This window comes from Oncorhynchus tshawytscha, linkage group LG19, assembly GCF_018296145.1.
Source record: "Oncorhynchus tshawytscha isolate Ot180627B linkage group LG19, Otsh_v2.0, whole genome shotgun sequence".
Classification (NCBI taxonomy): domain Eukaryota; kingdom Metazoa; phylum Chordata; class Actinopteri; order Salmoniformes; family Salmonidae; genus Oncorhynchus; species Oncorhynchus tshawytscha.
This window is the reverse complement of record NC_056447.1, coordinates 19,703,691-19,725,453: the sequence shown is the minus strand read 5'-3', so window position 1 is coordinate 19,725,453 and position 21,763 is coordinate 19,703,691. Positions and strand designations below refer to the sequence as shown.

The following is a 21,763-nucleotide window of genomic DNA, read 5'->3' as shown; positions in this document are numbered from 1 at the left end:
CCTCTTAGCCAATCACACGGCAGCCCCAGAGCAAACTGCAGACCCTGGAGAAGAGAAGGAGAGCAGAGAAGAAGAGAGTTTAGAGAGAACTTTTGTTTTCCTGGGACTTTAATGAAGTTGGCCCTGGTTAGTCTTGGAGGGATTATAGCTCAGACTGGAGTCACTTGTGTTACTTGGCCCTGTGACTGCTGTGCTGTGAGGTGAGTGAGGGCGCTTTCCTTAGGGTCACATGAAGGGGATGATCGCAGGGCAGAAGCAGAGCGGGAAGAAGACCATGAATATGGCGGCAGTTTCACCTACTCACCCAGGCTTCGGGAGATCAGGGAAGAGCTTCCTCATCGACAATCTGCTGCGCTCGGCGGGGCCATCCTCTTCCTCATCCTCGCCCAACTCAGATGGACCAACAGGTGGGTTCTTCAGGGGTCCACTGACCGGCCACCACAGGAGAACCTGGGGCCCTCAGCATGTTGTCTACGAGGGCCAGAGTCAGAACTGTAAACGAGTCAAAGACAGGGGGCTCCCTCCTCGGTCACACTCAGGTAAAAGCCTCATATGATACAAAACATCATGATGAGTATTATGTGTGCTATTCTATCATATTATTGATTGTGAGATCTAGCCTGTAGACATTTGAAACCACACTTGGGGAAAATGCACGTTGTTTTTCTTTCATGCGTTCAGTTCAGATATAATATTTATTTTTATGAACATAACATCAGATAAAAATGTATACACTGTACTGGCTTTTTCTTAATTTGCTTTATTTTTTGTAAATATAATTCTAAAACATTAGAAATTGTATTCATCAAAACGTTTACAGAAGAATGCTCATGTTTAAGATCTATTCTAAGAAATAAGACATAACAAGGCACTACACATGTAAAACATTGTGTTATTCACAGTCAAAGTAGAATATTAAAACGGTAATCAACAGTTGAAACAATAACAAAGAAATGTCCCCACCCTTCTTTTGGTAAATAGCTGAGGGATAGGTCTGGAGAAATGTAACCACTCTCAAATTCCTAGACAGAGCTATGGATGCAAGGACTAACCATCGATGCTATCAAATCATAGTTTTAACCATTTATTGAGGCTATATAGTGCTTTGTTTACAAAGATTTGACTTGAACAAGCTTATATTTTGTTTTCTGATGTGGTACAACAGTTGAACTAAGCTCATGAGACATATATAATATTCTTAAAGATTCATTGAGCGTGTATCATTAATTTATAAGTCAAAAAATGGATGTAGCAAACTACAGATTGCCCCATTTAATGACCGTATAACCAGATGCTGATATGTTCTACCACATTTCATTTCACTACAGCCATTCATTTATTTTTAATACATTTCATTTCCAGACAATAATCATTTGGCTACTCAAAACATGATGTATGTAATTGTTTTTACACTGAGTGGATGGTTTAGCAGAAAAATATACTTCCACCGCAGTTCATTCATGGATTTTCACCTGCCAGCATTTATTCTACATTTACAGTGTAATTTCATGAAACTCCCTCCCTCCCTCCTCTCTACAGGCCTGTTGAGCAGTGTGTTTCTACGAGGCCCTCAGTATCTACTGGCAGCAGTGTGCTGTGGTGGGTCCAGCCCTCCGTCTGTCTTCTCCGGTGAGTGTTTTATGCTTCATCAGCGATGCCTCAGCTCCTCTCTAAGCACTAACAGCAGGGTCTCCCATATTCTCTACGGCTAATTACTGATGCAATGCCAAGGAGCTAATTCTCCACTCAACTCTCTGCACTGCTATTCATGACCATTCACAGCTATTTAGACCCAGAGGGTGGGGTGGGGAGGAGGTTATGGAGTGGTGGTGGTGGTGGTGGTGGGGGGGCGTAGAGGCCCCCATTTGCACTCATATAGATACACACACCGACTCACTCAAATATGCAGAGCTAATAAACATTTTGTCTCGGTCGGATTAGGACTGTAATGATCAATGAGATGCCACTGTATCAGTCTGTTATTGGTCTCTGTGTGACATTTTTATTGCCTCTCAGTGGCATTGAGCTCAGACTCAGCAAAAAATAACGTTTGGCTGATAGTTGATCCTACTGTGATAATTGGTCCAGTGTGAGGAAACTGTTTATGATCCTTGCCAAAGGAGGGGATTGTTTGTGTTTATAATGAGGCTCTTAAGATGATTTCCTGTAGCTGATTATCTGAAAAATGCACATCCAACCAGAATCTATATCCCCTGGAATATGAATCTGAATTATATTATGTAATTGCATTGGTTGTGAAGTCTGTATTAACCTTTTCATAGGGAAAGTCTCATTATGTGGACAATATCGATTTATCCTAACTTCTGTCAGGGTTGTGATGCTAGTTGCTAAGTCCTGTGACTTCTGACAAGTGAGGCAGCAAATAGCATCCCTCAGTAAATACCCCCTGGTCCCTCTTAGTGGGCTGACACTTTCCCACAGTGCCCAGCAACAGGACAATGCCATGCCCCAGTCCGTGACCAATCGGCACTTTCACTCCACCATCCACACGCGACCCCGCTGCAATTTTTCCCCGCAGCAATGAATTCTGCGAAGCACAAAAACACAGAAAACACAGCCATTCCTCTGCAGAAAGGGGGCTGTGCCCGGGAACAGCCCACTAACCCTTTGTGTGGCCAAAGAACCCCGTTTCCCGACTCCCTCCTGTCACCTCACTCTCATTCCTGCCCATTTAAAGTTCCCTTAATGGGACATAAAGAACTCAATGAAAGTGACTTTTATAGACTTATTCGAGCTCATCTTCCCATAGAACCGGGCCCATACCTGCAAGAGAAAAGATTTAGTGAGGAGCGCTGAGCCAGCAAGAGTAGTGGCCTTTCAACGAACAGTCTCTTTTGTGGTGGGTCCCTCAGGGTTGTGAGCTCAGACCAAGGGGGCAGACACACACGTAGCCCCCGGGAGTGACCTGTTAATCGTCCGTTTAAGTGGAAGCCATTGAGGCCCAATGGAGGCCTGAGGAGCATGTCTAAACCAGTTACTCGCTCCCCCGAGGTGGTCTGTGTGCAGATTTGTCGTACAGATTAAAAAGGCATTGCTCAATGGTATTTGGTCAATTGTTCCACTTGACTTTTGTTGTGCGTGCACCTGTGAGTGAGGCAGCGTGGGATTGCTCCTCAGAGTTCACCAAATCCCTTTCTCCCCGGTGAAAACGGGTCTCCATTCTCTCTTTAGTCACCCCCATTTTGTTAAATTAGACAGATTGACGCAAGTGGAGAGTAAGCGTGTATAAGATTGGATACAGTAGATGGGCACAATCCATGTAGATAGTGAGTCAGGAAGTGAGCCATTTAGTGGATGAGTGAGTCTGCCTTTTATCATCAGTATGAGGATATATTCAATGCTTTGGACTGGACTGGACATGATAAACCAGAATGATGCTGCAGATCATTTCCCCATTTATTATTTGGATGATTTTCTAATTCGGTCCGCTTGATATGGAAATATAATACATTTATTTTCTTATTCAAATGCATGCTTGTTATTGACCTTATTTAAGTTAGACCCATTTCCATATTCAATAATTGGTACTTGTCTCTAGTAGTGCAATGTGCCATTGCCTTCCTGCAACAGAGAATATACGTCAATGCAAATGAGTTAACTCATCCATAACCCTGTGCCATTTCCCTTTCAGGTTATTATTAGATGGAATAAAAACATTAATATGAATGATTTTGAACTCTGACCTTCCAGAGGGAGCCAACATTCCCATGTGGTCCCCGGATACGAGCCCCAAATCCCGGCGAGGGATCCTGAGGAGGGCGGTGTTCTCTGAGGAACAGAGGAAGGAGCTGGAGAAAACGTTCAAGAGACAGAAGTACATCAGCAAGACAGACAGGAACAAACTGGCAGCAGATCTCAGCCTGAAGGAGTCTCAGGTAGAATACCATATAACTCCTGTCTAGGTCGGTGTCCATAACAAACTCCTTTTACATCCCATGCTACATTATAGGCCTTCTCATCTCGCCTCTTCATTGCATGCAAACACATATTATTTCGGTGCTCCAGCCTAGATTTAGTAAATATCTAGAGTCACTTCTATTGTAAGTGTTCCTCATCTTAAAATGCTATTACACTACGGCTTTCACTACTGTGATAATTGCAAGTAGATCAAATAGATCATGCTCTCTGCTGTATCATAGACTTAGATTTGACTAAACAAAATGAATGGCACCTCAGTCTGAACCTCTCACTGACCTGTGTGTCTACTGTAGGTGAAGATCTGGTTCCAGAACCGGAGGATGAAGTGGAGGAACTGTAAGGAGAAGGAGGCCCACAGCGGCCGCTCCCCCATGGAGGAGCTCATGTCCCGGGGCTGCAAACAGGAAGAGGAGGCACCAGAGAGCACGGGCACGGCATTAGACAGATCATCATCACAGCAGTGGGACAGGGAAACAGGAGTTACCATAGAGAAAGAGCCATGCAAGAAACGTGTGACTTTGATACAGCCAATGAGTCTGCACAGACACACTATGACCTCTGACCCCTGAGAGGATGAAAGACTGAGGGAAACCACTGGGCAAAAACTGGTTGAATCAACGTTGTCTCCACATCATTTCAACAAAAAATGATACATGATGTTGAATCAACATGGAAACTGATTGGATTGGAAAAAAGTCATCAACATAAGGCAATTGAGTCTTTTTTTCATCCAACGTTTTACCTAAATCCAACGGCATGGTAACATTTTTTGTTAATTTCACATTGAATTCATGTTAGTTGACAGCTCAACCAAATGTAAACCAAAACTAGAAGTTGAAATGACGTCTGTGCCCAGTGGGAAGATGAGGGTCAGTGTTGTGAGGCATGATTGAAAAGGGACTGTCTGAGCATTGGATAAAACTACTAACACTCCATAACAATAAAATACTCGTCATTTTAATATTGTGTGGGTTGCTATTGTGTAGCAACATTTTGTAGACTGACTAAAAGTGTTTTTGAATGTGTTTTGGGAAAGTATTTTTGAATGATCAATACAAATCTCAAAAACAAAACATTTATTAGACCATACATTGTATATTAACACACATTGAAGGTTAGTCAGCTACACACAACCATAAATGCTTTAACATGTAATATTGTTTTCAGAATGTTTGTTTTACTCCTAACTGGAAAAAAATCTGTAAATAAAATATTCATTAAATGCTGATTTCTTCATTCCATGTTAATATTCAAGACGTTGAGCATCCCATAGTAATACAAGACAAACTTAATAAGTTAGTCTTTAATATTTACAAAAATACAGTTCATCACTAAAGATAGTGCTTTTAAGAAACACAGAATTAAACAGAACAGAAATGTGCTATTTGTTAAGTATTAATCGCAAACTATTAATATCAAACAAACCAGGTAAATATTGACTCTTTGCATCAACTTCATGTAATTATCAATAAAAGCCTTTGACACTTATGAAATGCTTGTAATTATAATTCAGTATTCCATAGTAACATCTGACAAAAATATCTAAAGACACTGAAGCAGCAAACTTTGTGGAAATGAATATTTGGCATTCTCAAAACTTTTGGCCACGACTGTAGTTCTTAATTCACTTTGTAAAACAGTGCCGCTCACTCAATAGGCCTATTCGGAAGTTGATAACTTGGCAGCCTAGTAACAGATTAGTCATCTCTTTTCAGCAGGAGCCATTTGCTTTCCAACCTGTTGTATTTGATTGTATTTGATTGTCTTTGAACTATTGCAAAAGGCCTGTTTTGGCTGCATGCTGTTCACTGACAGATCTGCCACGCATTCCTGACTGTAGGCTTGCCTTGTGATTGAGCTACACACAATCCACAGCTAGACATTTTTTTATAAACTATAGCTTGATCCTCTATGGTTATATTATAGACTTACTCTTGTTTAATTTATTTCTGAACACACATAACTTGGCAAATGTCTTTCAATTTACCAGGGATGCTGCAGCACCTCCAGCACACTTCCCGCGGCTATGATTCTATGAGGAAATAAATGAAGTACAACACTGGAGAGGTGAGAGTTGTAGGCTCATGTCTATCAGAGCCGAGAGGGGGATAGAGATCATATAAAGTTCATCTCATTTTAGTTCTGTGAGAGATACAGGCACGCTTCTCCCTCTCACAACAGCAATGTCCAAGCGTTGGTCTATATAGGCTACAATGTTGTGCAAACCATAAAACCGGGCTGGCCCAACATTAGAATATCCGACACGCTTTCACATGACGTTTTATAAGGGGCAGGTGAATTACAGAGGAGCCCATTTGAATGATCTCTGATTGCTTTTATTAGAATTTTTACGTTGCAAAAAGTGAGAATTTTTTTTTTTCATGCCACGAGACAAGACATTTGGCAAATGGGTTTCGGAACGAAACAGTCCAAAACTGAGAGAATCCAGCCGAATCCGGCCCAAATTAAGCCCATCATTCTATAATGACTCATGATCTTTTTATAGCTCCACTAAGCATAGGCCTACCCACTGGATGCAAAACCATGTGACAATCATTACAATTCCCTTGCACTTCATTCAACCTAGAGTCAAAAGAGATCCCCAACGTCTATGCCCCTCGCACACACTGCCATCTCGCGGTAGCAGCTTCCCCATGCAAAATTGGGGAGCTGACTCAAATGTTATGTATTGATGGTCCATACTTTTACAGCATACACTGACATTATAGACAATTCTGTGCTTCCAACTTTGTGGAAACAGTCCTGCACAGAACCCTGACCTCAACCCCATTGAACACTTTTGGGATGAATTGGAACACTGACTGCAAGCCAGGCCTTTGCCTGACCTCACCAATGCTCTTCTGGCTGAATGGAAGTAAGTCCCTGCAGTAATGTTCCAACATCTAGTAGAAAGCCTTTAGAATTTTTATTTATTTTACTTGGCAAGTCAGTTATGAACAAACTTTAATTTACAATGACAGCCTACACTAGACAATTGTGCACCACAATCACAGCCAGTTGTGAAACAGCCTGGCTTTGAACCAGAGTGTCTGTAGTTACCCATCTAGCACTGAGACACAGTGCCTTAGAACACTGCACCAATCGAGAGGGCACCTTCAACAGGTACCTGCCTTGTCCTGGTTCTGGGAGGGTTCCTTTCTGTGTCACTAAGTGTTGATCTCTGTTCTTTTAGCATAGATAACGTGTGACAGGTTTACAGTATACAGGTTGACACTATACAGGTTGACAGTATACAGGTTGACAGTTAATGAATTATGTAGGATGTTTGTGTTGACAGTATATGGATTATGTATGATGACGTTTGTGTTGACAGTATATTGATTATGTATGATGATGTTTGTGTTGACAGTATATTGATTATGTATGATGATGTTTGTGTTGACAGTATATTGATTATGTATGATGATGTTTGTGTTGACAGTATATTAATTATGTATGATGATGTTTGTGTTGACAGTATATTAATTATGTATGATGACGTTTGTGTTGACAGTATATTGATTATGTATGATGTTTGCGTTGACAGGTTGTCCATGAGGCGATGCCACTTAGCACTGGACCAGAACAAGCACTTTGAAGAGAATGGTGATCTTGGCTTTTTTCTCTCAATCCCATTTCCAAAATGTTGTATTTAGTCAACTATTTATTCTTCTCTTCTCTCTCCCGATCCACAGTTTCCTGTCTGGTCTGGTCCACCCCTGATTGTGTGTCCTCTCTTCCCAGTGTTTTCCCCCCAAAGCTGTGATGCTTCAAGCCCTTCTATGAAGTGTAAATCTAAGCTCTGTTGAAAGTAGACTTAAGAAAAACTTTTATTGATCATAGTGATTCATGAGTATCATTAAAACAGGTAAAGAAATAAAGAAATTAAATAAGTCAATCAAATCAATGATGAGAGAAGAGTCAGAATAACAGCTAGCTGACACAGACATGGTGGCGTAGCAGGAAGATCAGAGTACTGTGGATGAAGCAGTTGTGAGTTCAAATCCCAAGTGAAGATATGCTGAATACTAATTAAAGTGTAAATAAACACACCCAATATAATCATGTATGTCAATCTAAAACACTTCATGTTAAAAAGTCCTGTATGTGTAAACCTTAACCAACTAGGACTGGCTCAGTGGTTCATCAATCAGGTCTTTGTTTGGCTCAGCAACAGTACCTTAATGTGTTCTTTCAATGTTCCTGTGAAATGTGTCTAGAACATTCATATATTATGTTCTGGGAACATGGCAACCATTCTCTGTATATGTTTGGTGGGACGTTGATGGAATGTTATCCTAACCCACAGAAAACTGGACACATAAACTCAGAAACATCCCTTTTTCAGGAGCCTGTCTTTCAAAGACAATTTGAAAAAAATCCAAATAACTTCACAGGTCTTCATTGTAAAGGGTTTAAACACTGTTTCCTATTATTGTTCAATGAACCATAAACAATTAATGAACATGCACCTGTGGAACGGTCGTTAAGACACTAACAGCTTGCAGACGGTAGGCAATTAAGGTCACAGTTATGAAAACTTAGGACACTAAAGAGGCCTTTCTACTGACTCTGAAAAACACAAAAAGAAAGATGCCCAAGGTCCCTGCTCATCTGCGTGAACGTGCCTTAGGCATGCTGCAAGGAGGCATGAGGACTGCAGATGTGGCCAGGGCAATATATTGCAATGTTTGTACTGTGAGACGCCTAAGACAGCGCTACAGGGAGACAGGATGGACAGCTGATCGTCCTCGTAGTGGCAGACCACGTGTAACAACACTTGCACAGGATCGGTACATCCGAACATCACACCTGCGGGACAGGTATAGGATGGCAACAACAACTGCCCGAGTTACACCAGGAACACACAATCCCCTTATCAGTGCTCAGACTGTCTGAAATAGGCTAAGAGAGGCTGGACTGAGGGCTTGTAGGCCTGTTGTAAGGCCTGTCACCGGCAACAACGTCGCCTATAGGCACAAACCCACTGACGCTGGACCAGACAGGACCGGCAAAAAGTGCTCTTCACTGACAAGTTGCGGTTTTGTCTCACCAGGGGTGATGGTCGGATTTGCGTCTATCGTCGAAGGAATGAGCGTTACACCGAGGCCTGTACTCGGTGTAACGATTTGGAGGTGGAGGGTCCGTCATGGTCTGGGCCGGTGTATCACAGCATCATCGGGCTGAGCTTGTTGTCATTGCAGGCAATCTCAAACTGTACGTTACAGGGAAGACATTCTCCTCCCTCATCTGGTACCCTTCCTGCAGGCTCATCCTGACATGACCCTCCAGCATGACAATGCCACCAGCCATAAAGCTCCTTCTGTCAACTGACATTAACTCCCGAGGTGCTGACCTTATATGCCCTTAACAAGTGTGATTATTATTTGACCCTGCTGGTCTTCTATGAACATTTGAACATCTTGAAGAACGATCTGGCCTTAATGGCAACTCTTAAAATCTCCACTCGGCACAGCCAGAAGAGGACTGGCCAACCCTTAGAGCCTGGTACCTCTCTAGGTTTCTTCCTAGGTTCCTGCCTTTCTAGGGAGTTTTTCCTAGCCACCGTGCTTCTACATCTGCATTGGTTGCTGTTTAAGGTTTTAGGCTGGGTTTCTGTATAAGCACTTTGTGACAACTGTTGTTGTAAAAAGGACTCTATAAATACATTTGATTGACTGAATGTGTTAACTTGAAAGTGTATTCAGGTAATACTTGTTTATTGTACATAATACATCTTACACTTGGACATCTTACACTATAAGGACATTGTGCACATGTAAAAACAACGCACAAAAAAAACCATTCTGCACTCACCTTAGCCATAAGGGTCCAGCTATTTGGCTATTTTAAATCAAACGTATCAATCATAGAGGGTGGAATAACCAACACTACTTCAGTCGAAATATGGTCGGTAAATATTTTATTATAATATCCTTTTCACTGACTTAACAGACAAATCGAACATACATGACACATAAATACGGCATTAACTAAATAGAAAAGAATACTCTTTAGAAATCATTTACATTTAACTCTTCCTTATGTACAGTTTTTAGAGTGCATTCTGTTGCTGTGTGCTTTCAGACGGAGCTTGAGCTACTGTGAAGGAGCAGCAGAGGGCAGCAGAGGGTCATGTCAGTGAGAGAGTCCAGCTCCAACTCCACGCTCCTCTGCCCTCCTGCATCAAGTCAGTAACATCAGAAAACGTCATATACTTAGGCCTTATACCAATTATTTCCAAGACCTCTTGAGCTTACTTGAGACGCAGACGTCTCACCTAGAGCTCTAGAAATGCACATGCGCGACGCTATATGCTAATGGTATTAGTTAAAACGCAAACGTTCATTAAAATACACATGTTTGGTATTAAAATAAAGCTACAGTCATTGTGAATCTAGCCACCGTTTCAGATTTTTAAAATGCTTTTCGGCGAAAGCATGAGAAGCTATTATCTGATAGCATGCAACACCCCAAAAGACCCGTAGGGCATGTAAACAAAAGAATTAGCATAGTCGGCGCTACACAAACCGCACAATAAAATATAAAACATTAATTACCTTTGACCATCTTCTTTCTTTGCACACCTTGATGTCCCATAATCAATACTGGGTCTTTTTTTGGATTAAATCGGTCCATATATAGCCTAGATATCGATCTATGAAGACTGTGTGGAAAACGGAAAAAAGAGCGTTTCATAACGTAACGTCATTTTTAAAAGTTAAAAATTCGACGATAAACTTTTACAAAACACTTCGAAATACCTTTCTAATGCAACTTTAGGTATAACTACACGTTAATAAGCTATAAAAATCATCAGGAGGCGATGTAAATTCGATAGCCTGCCGTGTGGAAAAAATGTCCGGAGAAAAAGGCAGACAATGCCTCGGGTCGGTGGTCGGAGAGAATCGGTTCCCTTTGGGCGGATCTACCAAGAATCAATTCAGATTCAAATGAGGAGACTCTATAGATCCTGTGGTAGCTGTAGGTACTGCAAGCTTGGCCAAATATATTACGGTTCACCTTTAACAATTCATGGGAGTGGCGCATGGATACTTTTTTCCATCTCCAGTGATCAGATTTTCCTGCGCTTTTCGATGAAACAGACGTTCTGTTATAGTCACAGCCGTGATTTAAACAGTTTTGGAAACGTCTGAGTGTTTTCTATCCACACATACTAATCATATGCATATACTATATTCCTGGCCTGAGTAGCAGGACGCCAAAATGTTGCGCGATTTTTAACAGAATTTCAGAAAAAGTAGGGGGGAAGCTTAACAGGTTATACCAATTATTTCCAAGAATACTGATATTATGCCGAGTCCTGGCTTGTGTGTGTAAGGATGCCGTTCTAAGCAACACAGATTCATCAGAGCTCAGGTTTTTCCATTCCGATACATCGTCCAGGCACTCAACACTTGTGGTGCTTCCACTTGCGCGTGGCAACTGCGATGCTGTGGTCCTTCTTGTGCCATGGGAAGAGGCGGGTGAGGGCCAGGGTGCCTTCTGGCTGCACCGCCCCAGTCAGCAGGTAGAGCTGGGCGCGGCCGGGCCGGACTAGGGTGTTGGCACACCGTAGGTTAATGAGCAGCCACTGCTGGAGGAGGTACTGGGTGTCGTAGGGAAGCAGGGGGCCCTGGCGGATAAACTCTACCCGGCCCTCCACCTCAAACTCTGGCACCCCCGAGGGCCGGCGCCGTCGAGACAGCTTGGCTGTTACAGCTGGGGGAAGAGAGAGGAGAGAGAGGGTGAGTACGCTAGCTTGGACAGAATTACACACATATGTATGGTACAAAGGCATACAAATGTACACACAAAAGAACATTAATACATTTCCGTAACACACTAATCAATAGAAACATGCACAGGCATAAAGTACATTATTGCACACGCTTACCAAAGTCATCCTGGCACAGAGCGTCCAGAACTGTCTTCAGTGTAGGGTGCTCCTCCACGGAAGGACAGGCTTGACATGCAGGCTGAGGCAATGCTTTGGCGAGGTGGCTGTTGCTGTGTTTGGGGTGGGGGGTCAGACACATGTCCTCCTGGGCAGGGAAACGGTCACAGTCCAGCGCCTCTGGCCAGATGTGGCCCTGACAGGCCAGTACTGGGGCACAGCTGTCCCTGACGGCCACGCACAGGCTACGGCATGGCTGGATAAACCTGGAGATGGGAGAGACACAGGGTTACGTTTAAGAACGCAGTGGGCAATCTCTGGAAATTGAAGGAATGTTACACTGTAGACACACATTGGTGTGAATAGTTTGAGGGTGAAAATTGAGTAGTGGATAGATTCCTCTTAAGGAGTTAGCAAGAGAAAGTGGGAAGGAACTAGGCAGACCGACTCAAACACAGGAGAAAGAACAGCCAGATTGACAGAGAGGGATGAGAGAGGCATAGTATGGAGACAGACAGACAGACAGACGGACAGACGGACGGACGGACGGACAGACGGACAGACGGACAGACGGACAGACGGACAGACAGACAGACAGACAGACAGACAGACAGACAGACAGACAGACAGACAGACAGACAGACAGACAGACAGACAGACAGACAGACAGACAGACAGACAGACAGACAGACAGACAGACAGACAGACAGACAGACAGCAAGGACATACAAAGAGGACATGAATAGGTAAAAGGCTAACAGAAGCTATAGACGTACGTGTCGAGGCAGATGGGGGCGATGAGGGAGCAGAGGAAGGCTTGGGCATGCGGATGGCAGCCAGTCTGCAGCAGGGGTCTCCAGTCCTCCGAGCGGGGAACCACTTCGCCCTCCAGGCTGCTGTGGCCCAGGAAGTTTGGCAGCCTCATCTCCGAGTAGCCCACGTCCTGGCACACACTCATCTGGTGGGGGATGGGCACACAGCGGGTCGACTGGCCCATGTCGAAGCCCCAGGCTGGGGTCAGGAGAACCAAGAGAGCCAAGGTTACAGTGAGGAGATCCATAATGAAGAGAAACAAAGTCCTGACTGAGAATCCAAACGAGAAGGTGGATTGCTGCGGTTGCTTGTTTCTGTAGGAGAGGTAATGTCTCTCTGTACCAGTGGTCTCCTCTATATATGCAGTCAGCCCAGCCCAATCAGACTGTTATCAACTACCCATCAAAGAGACTGAGACGGCGTGTGAGAGGAGACAATGGCTTGTTTTGTGATGAATGCAGACAGAGAGGGGGTAATAGATGAATGGAAGGGGGGGAGCATTATGAGAGCAATCACAACCAAAGCATTGCAATGCAAACTATTATATTTGTTTCTACCCAGTCCATTTCACCATTGAAAATCCATGACTTTTACACTAGACACTAGACATAGCTATCGTACTGTTTAGTTCACACAGGCTGCTTTGCTGGACATTATGTATTCATGCATTTTGCACTTTAAAAAAAAATCTTATGAGCTTATTGTTTTGAGAGGTAAACACAGTAGTGTAATGACAGATTCTCTTCTAAAAAACGATTTGGTGAAGACTGTTTATAGTTCATATTCTACACAGGAGTAAAGGTGTATTTCCTTTTAGAAGGTTGTGTAGACAGACAGGAAGTCTCCTTAATATTGAGCCTCTTTCATGTCTCCTCCTTTACTAAAGGGTTTCCTGAGAAGGGTCCTGATCAGACAGATCACACTCCCATTAGCAGGACAGTGTTTCCAGCTCTCTCACCTGGCTTTGATGTGATACTAGATTACTGTCTACTTCAAATGCTAAACAACAGCAAGCTACAGCTGGCTACCTACTGTAGATATCCTATCATACTTGACTGCAGCATAGACAGACACAAACAGTCATATGAAGCTATGAGTCTCTATGCTGCTGCTGCAAAAAACACATAAAATCCCATTGGTCACACCATGTCATTTTAAAGTGATAATTTCAACCATTTAATTAAAGGCACAACAAAGTTCAAATGGGAATGCAATGTCAGATATTTTGTATTTATACAAGAACTTCATGTATTATCACTGTGCTTCATTTAACAGCACAACCGAATGACCTGGATGGCAGTTGAGATTACATTAAAAGTACATAGTGCAAGTGATCAATGCTGTTCAAGATTCTGCGCAAGATTATTATGGCAATTGTCAAGATCTCCACAGACCTGCGACCTTTGCATGCTATCTTGAACCTTCATGCTTTCTATGATTACGTATGAAGACATTCATACATTGCCTTCAGAAAGTATTCATACCCCTTGACTTATTCCACATTTTACAGCCTGAATTCAAAATGGATTACATTTTTTTTATATATATATCACCCATCTACACACATTATCCCATAATGTCAAAGTGAAAACATGTTTTTAGAATGTTTAGCAAATTTATTGAAAATGAAATACAGATGTATCAAATTTACATAAGTATTCACACCCCTGAGTCAATACATGTTAGAATCATTTTTGGTAGCAATTACAGCTGTGAGTCTTTCTGGGTAAATCTCTAAGAGCTTTGTACACCTGGATTGTACAATATTTGGCCATTATTCTTTAAGTTGGTTGTTGATCATTGCTAGACAGCCATTTATTTACCTTTATTTAACCAGTAGAAATAAAAAGTAGAAATAAAAATAATGGGGTGCAAAGGAGCAAAATAAATAAATGTATTAAAATTAAATACAGTTGGGAAAGAGGTAGTTGTTTGGGCTAAATTATAGGTGGGCTATGTACAGGTGCAGTAATCTGTGAGCTGCTCTGACAGTTGGTGCTTAAAGCTAGTGAGGGAGATAAGTGTTTCCAGTTTCAGAGATTTTTGTAGTTCGTTCCAGTCATTGGCAGCAGAGAACTGGAAGGAGAGGCGGCCAAAGAAAGAATTGGTTTTGGGGGTGACTAGAGAGATATACCTGCTGGAGCGTGTGCTACAGGTGGGAGATGCTATGGTGACCAGCGAGCTGAGATAAGGGGGACTTTACCCAGCAGGGTCTTGTAGATGACATGGAGCCAGTGGGTTTGGCGACGAGTATGAAGCGAGGGCCAGCCAACGAGAGCGTACAGGTCGCAATGGTGGGTAGTATATGGGGCTTTGGTGACAAAACGGATTGCACTGTGATAGACTGCATCTAATTTGTTGAGTAGGGTATTGGAGGCTATTTTGTAAATGACATCGCCAAAGTCGAGGATTGGTAGGATGGTCAGTTTTACAAGGGTATGTTTGGCAGCATGAGTGAAGGATGCTTTGTTGCGAAATAGGAAGCCAATTCTAGATTTAACTTTGGATTGGAGATGTTTGATATGGGTCTGGAAGGAGAGTTTACAGTCTAACCAGACACCTAAGTATTTGTAGTTGTCCACGTATTCTAAGTCAGAGCCGTCCAGAGTAGTGATGTTGGACAGGCGGGTGGGTGCAGGTAGCGATCGGTTGAAGAGCATGCATTTAGTTTTACTTGTATTTAAGAGCAATTGGAGGCCACGGAAGGAGAGTTGTATGGCATTGAAGCTTGCCTGGAGGGTTGTTAACACAGTGTCCAAAGAAGGTTTAATAAAGCCATGTTATCTTCTACTCCTTATACTCCTTATACCTGCAAAATCGGCAGTGTTTCCTACTTACAAAGCATGTAGCAAAGCATCTGTAATTTTTTATCATAAGTACACTTCAACTGTGAGAGACGGAATCTAAAACAAAAATCCAGAAAATCACATTGTATGATTTTTAAGTAATTCATTTGCATTTTATTGCATGACATCAGAAAAGCAGAACTTAATTTTTGGTACAGAAACCTTTGTTTGCAATTTCAGAGATCATACGTTTCCTGTAGTTCTTGACCAGGTTTGCACACACTGCACCAGGGATTTTGGCCCTTTCCTCCATACAGACCTTCTCCAGATCCTTCAGGTTTCGGGGCTGTCGCTGGGCAATACGGACTTTCAGCTCCCTCCAAAGGTTCAGGTCTGGAGACTGGCTAGGCCACTCCAGGACCTTGAGATGCTTCTTAACGGAGCCACTCCTTAGTTGCCCTGGCTGTGTGTTTCGGGTCGTTGTCATGCTGGAAGACCCAGCTACGACCCATCTTCAATGCTCTTACTGAGGGAAGGAGGTTGTTGGTCAAGATCTCGCGATACATGGCCTCATCCATCCTCCTCTCAATACGGTGTAGTCATCCTGACCCCTTTGCAGAAAAGCATCTCCAAAGAATGATGTTTCACCTCCATGCTTCACAGTTGGGATGGTGTTCTTGGGGTTGTACTCATCCTTCTTCTTCCTCCAAACACGGCGAGTGGAGTTTAGACCAAAAAAACTCTATTTTTGTCTCATCAGACCACATGAGCTTCTCCCATTCCTCCTCTGGATCATCCAGATGGTCATTGGCAAACTTCAGACGGGCCTGGACATGCGCTGGCTTGACCAGGGGGACCTTGCGTGCGCTGCAGGATTTTAATCCATGATGGCGTAGTGTGTTAATGGTTTTCTTTGAGAATGTGGTCCCAGCTCTCTTCAGGTCATTGACCAGGTCCTACTGATCCCTCACCTTCCTCATGATCATTGATGCCCCACGAGGTGAGATCTTGCATGGAGCCCCAGACTGAGGGTGATTGACCGTCATCTTGAACTTCTTCCATTTTCTAATAATTGTGCCAACAGTTGTTGCCTTCTCACCAAGCTGCTTGCTTATTGTCCTGTAGCCCATCCCAGCCTTGTGCAAGTCTAAAATTTTATCCCTGATGTGCTTACACAGCTCCCTGGTCTTGGCCATTGTGGAGAGGTTGGAGTCTGTTTGATTGAATGTGTGGACAGGTACAGGTAACGAGTTCAAACAGGTGCAGTTAATACAGGTAATGAGTGGAGAACAGGAGGGATTCTTAAAGAAAAACTAACAGGTCTGTGAGAGCCGGAATTCTTACTGGTTGGTAGGTGATCAAATACTTATGTCATGCAATAAAATGCTAATTAATTACTTAAAAATCATACAATGTGATTTTCTGGATTTTTGTTTTAGATTCCGTCTCTCACAGTTGAAGTGTACCTATGATAAAAATTACAGACCTCTACATGCATTGTAAGTAGGAAAACCTGCAAAATCGGCAGTGTATCAAATACTTGTTCTCCCCACTGTATATAGCCATGTTATTTTTTGTCTTTATTCTTTTCTTTTTTATTCGTTATTCACGTCACTATTTCTATATATTTAAAAAATATTATCTTTACCTCTGCATTGTTGGAAAAGGACCTGTAAGTAAGCATTTCACTGTTAGTCTACACCTGTTGTTCCCAAAGCATGTGAGAAATAAAATTAGATTTCGATTTTTGGCTGAGGTGGAGCCGTGAACATTTTTGTTGTTGAGGGCATGAGGATTATTGGATAAAATGAATCAGGTGTCCTTGCCCAGGGCAACAACAAAAATGTATACTTTTGGCTGTACCCCCAGGACTGGTTTTGGGAAATACTGCCCTAGGCCTTGTGTATTTGTAGGTGGAACCCTGGGTTGAATTGAAACAATAGCTGTTGATGACTTGATTCCATATAAGCCTAAATAGTATCACTGAGGATATATGATTTATGAGATCTCTCACGATAGCACAATGGTATAGTCAGAGGCAAATATCAAAGCTGGGATTGGTTAAAACCCTGGATGGGAGACCAAATGAATAGCTGTAGATAGAACCACTTGCCAGTTGAATGTGCTGCCCAGCCTATAGTTTTTTCCCCCCTCATAATGGATATAACATTGAAGATCTCTCTTGGTTTCAAAGGTACAAATCCAGCATATTTTATACACGGTTTGTCTATGTAGAACATTGGTTACACTAACCAGGTTTCCATCCAACCATTTCATGCAGATGTATTAGCTCACATTAAAAAAAGTAATAACTGGGCTGATGGGGACAAGATTTGCCCGTTCAATTTTATACATGCGACAGACAATATGCTCGTGCGACATGGTGGGATCTTGTTGTTCCGGTAAAATTCATTATGCGAGAAATTGCGGTGGAAACGCAATTTTGATATAATAACCATCATATCGAACTTGGGAGTCACGCGATGAAATATGTGGTCCTCCAGCTACGACTCGCGAAACCATGCAGTTTATTAGGCTACAGATGAAATAAATAATGATCAACTTCACAGAGTGGTGAAAATGCACGGGATGAGGGTGATGCTCCTTTCAAATAAATGTCGAGGGTCTTATTCTGGTGACATGAGGATCGATATTTGACTGCCGTTCGACAAATACAAATAACACAGCTCTTATCCATAATTTCATACAATAGGTAGCCTACCGCACTGTATCTGCCAGCTGTTGGCTAGAGCGCACGCCAAGAGCAGAGTGGGCGCATAGCAACCGTTTTTTATGACAAAACCATGAAGTAGAAAATGCGATGGAAAGCCATTTAACTTGTATTTTTCATTCGGTACATAGGAAATTAACCGCAAACGTTATTTGTATGTGCAGGACGTCATCACGCACAAACTTGTATTCGCAAACATCAGTTTTGATGTAAATCTCTGGTGGGAATATGCGCAGTGCTGTAAAGTACTAATAAGTACTTAAAGTACTAATTATTTCGTTTTTGGGGGTATCTGTACTTCACTATTTATATTTTTGACTACTTATACTTTTACTTCACTACATTCCTAAAGAAAAGTATGTACTTTTTACTCCATACATTTCCCTGACACCCAAAAGTACTAGTTACAATTTGAATGCTTAGCAATACAGGAAAAAGGTCAAATTCACAAATACTTCCTTTGTAAATTATGTCTGAGTGTTGGAGTGTGCCCCTGGCTGTCAAAACAAGTAATACAAAATGACATTTTGCTGTCTGGTTTGCTAAATGTAAGGAATTTGATGTATAGCTTTTACATTTACTTTGTACTTCTACTCAAGTATGACAATTGAGTACTTTTTACACCACTGTACTTAAGTACATTTAAAATCGAGTAGTATTTTACTGGGTCACTTTCACCTTTACTTGAGTCATTTAATATTAAGCTATCTTTACTCAAGTGTGACAACTGAGTCATTTTTCCACCTCTGAATATGGGCATATTATTTTATGCAGATTTTAGAATATTCACATGGAAATCTCTCACAAATTGGATGGAAACCTAGCTACTGATGACAATCCTGAAATATGATATGTCAGATTCATTGTATTTTCCACATAGATTCCACATCACAATATGCTGACAAATTATGATGAAACAATGTTGATTCAACCAGCTTGTGCCAGTGGGATTTCTCTTGGCAATTATTTACACGTTTAAATCATAGAGCCAACTTCACCTCTTTTAAATCTTGTGTAAAAAAGTAATTAGGCAAATGAATACTTTTTATGCTTTCATATTACACATTAAGGGTACAAAAAAGATTCCACAAATTCCTGGGAAAATAGACGAGATGGATTATATTGATCGTAACAGAAAAACTATTTCAATGCAGCTTTGGAGGAACACAGTCATTTTATCATCAGACAGCCACAGGATGCTCCTACCCTCTCAGACAACTAGAAGAGATCTCACACTGCGATGCAGACTGGTGGTCCAGGCTCCGCTTCTAATGACGGTCTGGCTCTCTCACTCCCTCCGTCTCTCAGGACTTTAGCTTCTAATGGCGGTCTGGCTCTCTCACTCCCTCCGTCTCTCAGGACTTTAGCTTCTAATGACGGTCTGGCTCTCTCACTCCCTCCGTCTCTCAGGATTTTAGCTTCTAATGACGGTCTGGCTCTCTCTTCTACTCCCTACGTCTCTCAGGACTTTAGCTTCTAATGACGGTCTGGCTCTCTCACTCCCTCCGTCTCTCAGGACTTTAGCTTCTAATGGCGGTCTGGCTCTCTCACTCCCTCCGTCTCTCAGGACTTTAGCTTCTAATGACGGTCTGGCTCTCTCACTCCCTACGTCTCTCAGGACTTTAGCTTCTAATGACGGTCTGGCTCTCTCACTCCCTCCGTCTCTCAGGACTTTAGCTTCTAATGACGGTCTGGCTCTCTCACTCCCTCCGTCTCTCAGGACTTTAGCTTCTAATGACGGTCTGGCTCTCTCACTCCCTCCGTCTCTCAGGACTTTAGCTTCTAATGACAGTCTGGCTCTCTCACTCCCTCCGTCTCTCAGGACTTTAGCTTCTAAATGGCGGTCTGGCTCTCTCACTCCCTACGTCTCTCAGGACTTTAGCTTCTAATGACGGTCTGGCTCTCTCTAATGACGGTCTGGCTCTCCCTCCGTCTCTCAGGACTTTAGCTTCTAATGACGGTCTGGCTCTCTCACTCCCTCCGTCTCTCAGGACTTTAGCTTCTAATGACGGTCTGGCTCTCTCACTCCCTCCGTCTCTCAGGATTTTAGCTTATAACGGCAGCAGAAAATGAAAGTACAGTTGATAAGTAACTCAATGCAATTGTTGTGTGGATTATGCCTGTCTCCACAACTATGTGTATCTTCGATGGGTTTGTGCCCAGAAGGCTTAAAGTCAGTAATAGGGCTGTCTTGCTGTCCCACACACAAGGAATAGTGGCTGAGGCTGAAGACGTGCCAAGCTAATCCCCAGGGCCCGTATTCATAAAGCGTCTCAGAGTAGGAGTGCTGATCTAGGATCAGGTCCCCCTGTCCATGTCATCTTATACCTTGTGATATTAAAGGCAAAAATGATCCTAGAGCAGTACTCTTACTCTGAGATGATTCATGAATACAGGCGCAGTCGGTTTGGCCCCTTACTTTCCCACAGCCTTTAGTCTCCAGTCAGAGCTCCACCGGCCCTAGCTATGCAGCCCCCTTCTAAAGGATTACTGCTTGCCCAGCCCCAGTCTGATCTGAGCCGGGGGCCTGGGTTCAGACGAGGAGCGCTACTGAGGGGCAATTTAGAGCCACAGACCAATTTGTCAGAACAATGGGGCCACACGTTTAACAAGCTCCCTCTGCCATTATCCCGGCAGGGAGCTGTTTTTCTTTCTAACGGCCCCCCTGCCCATCTGTAGACGCTGTGTTTGTGTTGATAATGTGTGGCCTGCCCTAAGCTGCCTGCCAATAATGGAGACTATTGTTTTGTTGGGCACCTGTTCATCAAACGTCTAGCGGGGATACACAGGAACAGCACACTCACATATCCAGTATGTTCACTGTAAAACCACAGTTGGACTAGCTAGCATACAAGTCTTTGTGTTTATGGTCATCTTACTATTTGTGCATCTACCTATACCATAATTGTGGTGTGAAAACACCTGGTTTCAGTGTACAATAGGGGTCCAGGCAAACTGGTCATTGAACCAGTACCACAATAGCCGAGGGAGCTCTGTACACTACCAACCACTTCTCCACAATTAAACCAGTCCATATCAGCAAGTTCTCACATAAGACTCCATTGTTAATATTTAGATACTAATTAATAGTATTTGGAGCTGTAGATCTGTTAGCTTGACTTCCATAAGTAGTCACTCATGTTACCTCTAGTCTTTTCATAGTACATTTACATTTTTTATTGTTGATTTGTCATTTAGCAGACACTCTTATCTAGAGGGACTTACAGGAGCAATTAGGGTTAAGTGCCTTGCTCAAGGGCACAGTTGGCTCAGGAATTCAAACCAGCAACCTTTTGGTTCTGACCCAATGCTCTTAACTAAGATACCCTGTAAGTAGTCAACACAGCATCTTCTGACATTGAAGGAGTTGACTTAGCATAGGCCAGAGCCATGTGTTTTGCAGAATCACATGACATAGCGAGATTTGATCCTTATCCAGAAATAAGACTTACACAAAAAATGAAAGCATTTGTCAGAGGATGGTGGACTACCCAAATTAAGGGAGTTTGATGAAAAAGCTTTAAATAAAAGGTAAAAAATCCAAGCATGTCACATTATTGAGCAAAACGCAGGGCCCTAGTAGATATGCCAATCATT

At 42.7% G+C, this 21,763-nt stretch overlaps 2 protein-coding genes across 2 annotated transcripts; one reads left to right on the top strand and one right to left on the bottom strand.

Annotated features, from left to right (window-relative positions):
* The first annotated feature begins 229 nt into the window (after positions 1-229).
* Positions 230-4,598, top strand: LOC112219214 (homeobox protein DBX2-like). The gene is made up of 4 exons (XM_024380406.1): positions 230-539; positions 1,540-1,629; positions 3,712-3,896; positions 4,233-4,598. Exons 1-4 carry the CDS (start codon positions 230-232, stop codon positions 4,506-4,508), a joined length of 861 nt encoding a protein of 286 aa, XP_024236174.1. The 3' UTR covers positions 4,509-4,598.
* Positions 4,599-11,261: 6,663 nt separating this feature from the next.
* LOC112219213 (secreted frizzled-related protein 5-like) lies at positions 11,262-12,896 on the bottom strand. Its single transcript, XM_024380405.2, has 3 exons — positions 12,613-12,896; positions 11,837-12,102; positions 11,262-11,661 (listed from the first exon to the last, which is right to left on the bottom strand). Exons 1-3 carry the CDS (start codon positions 12,894-12,896, stop codon positions 11,351-11,353), a joined length of 861 nt encoding a protein of 286 aa, XP_024236173.1. The 3' UTR covers positions 11,262-11,350.
* Between the last annotated feature and the right edge of the window lie 8,867 nt (positions 12,897-21,763).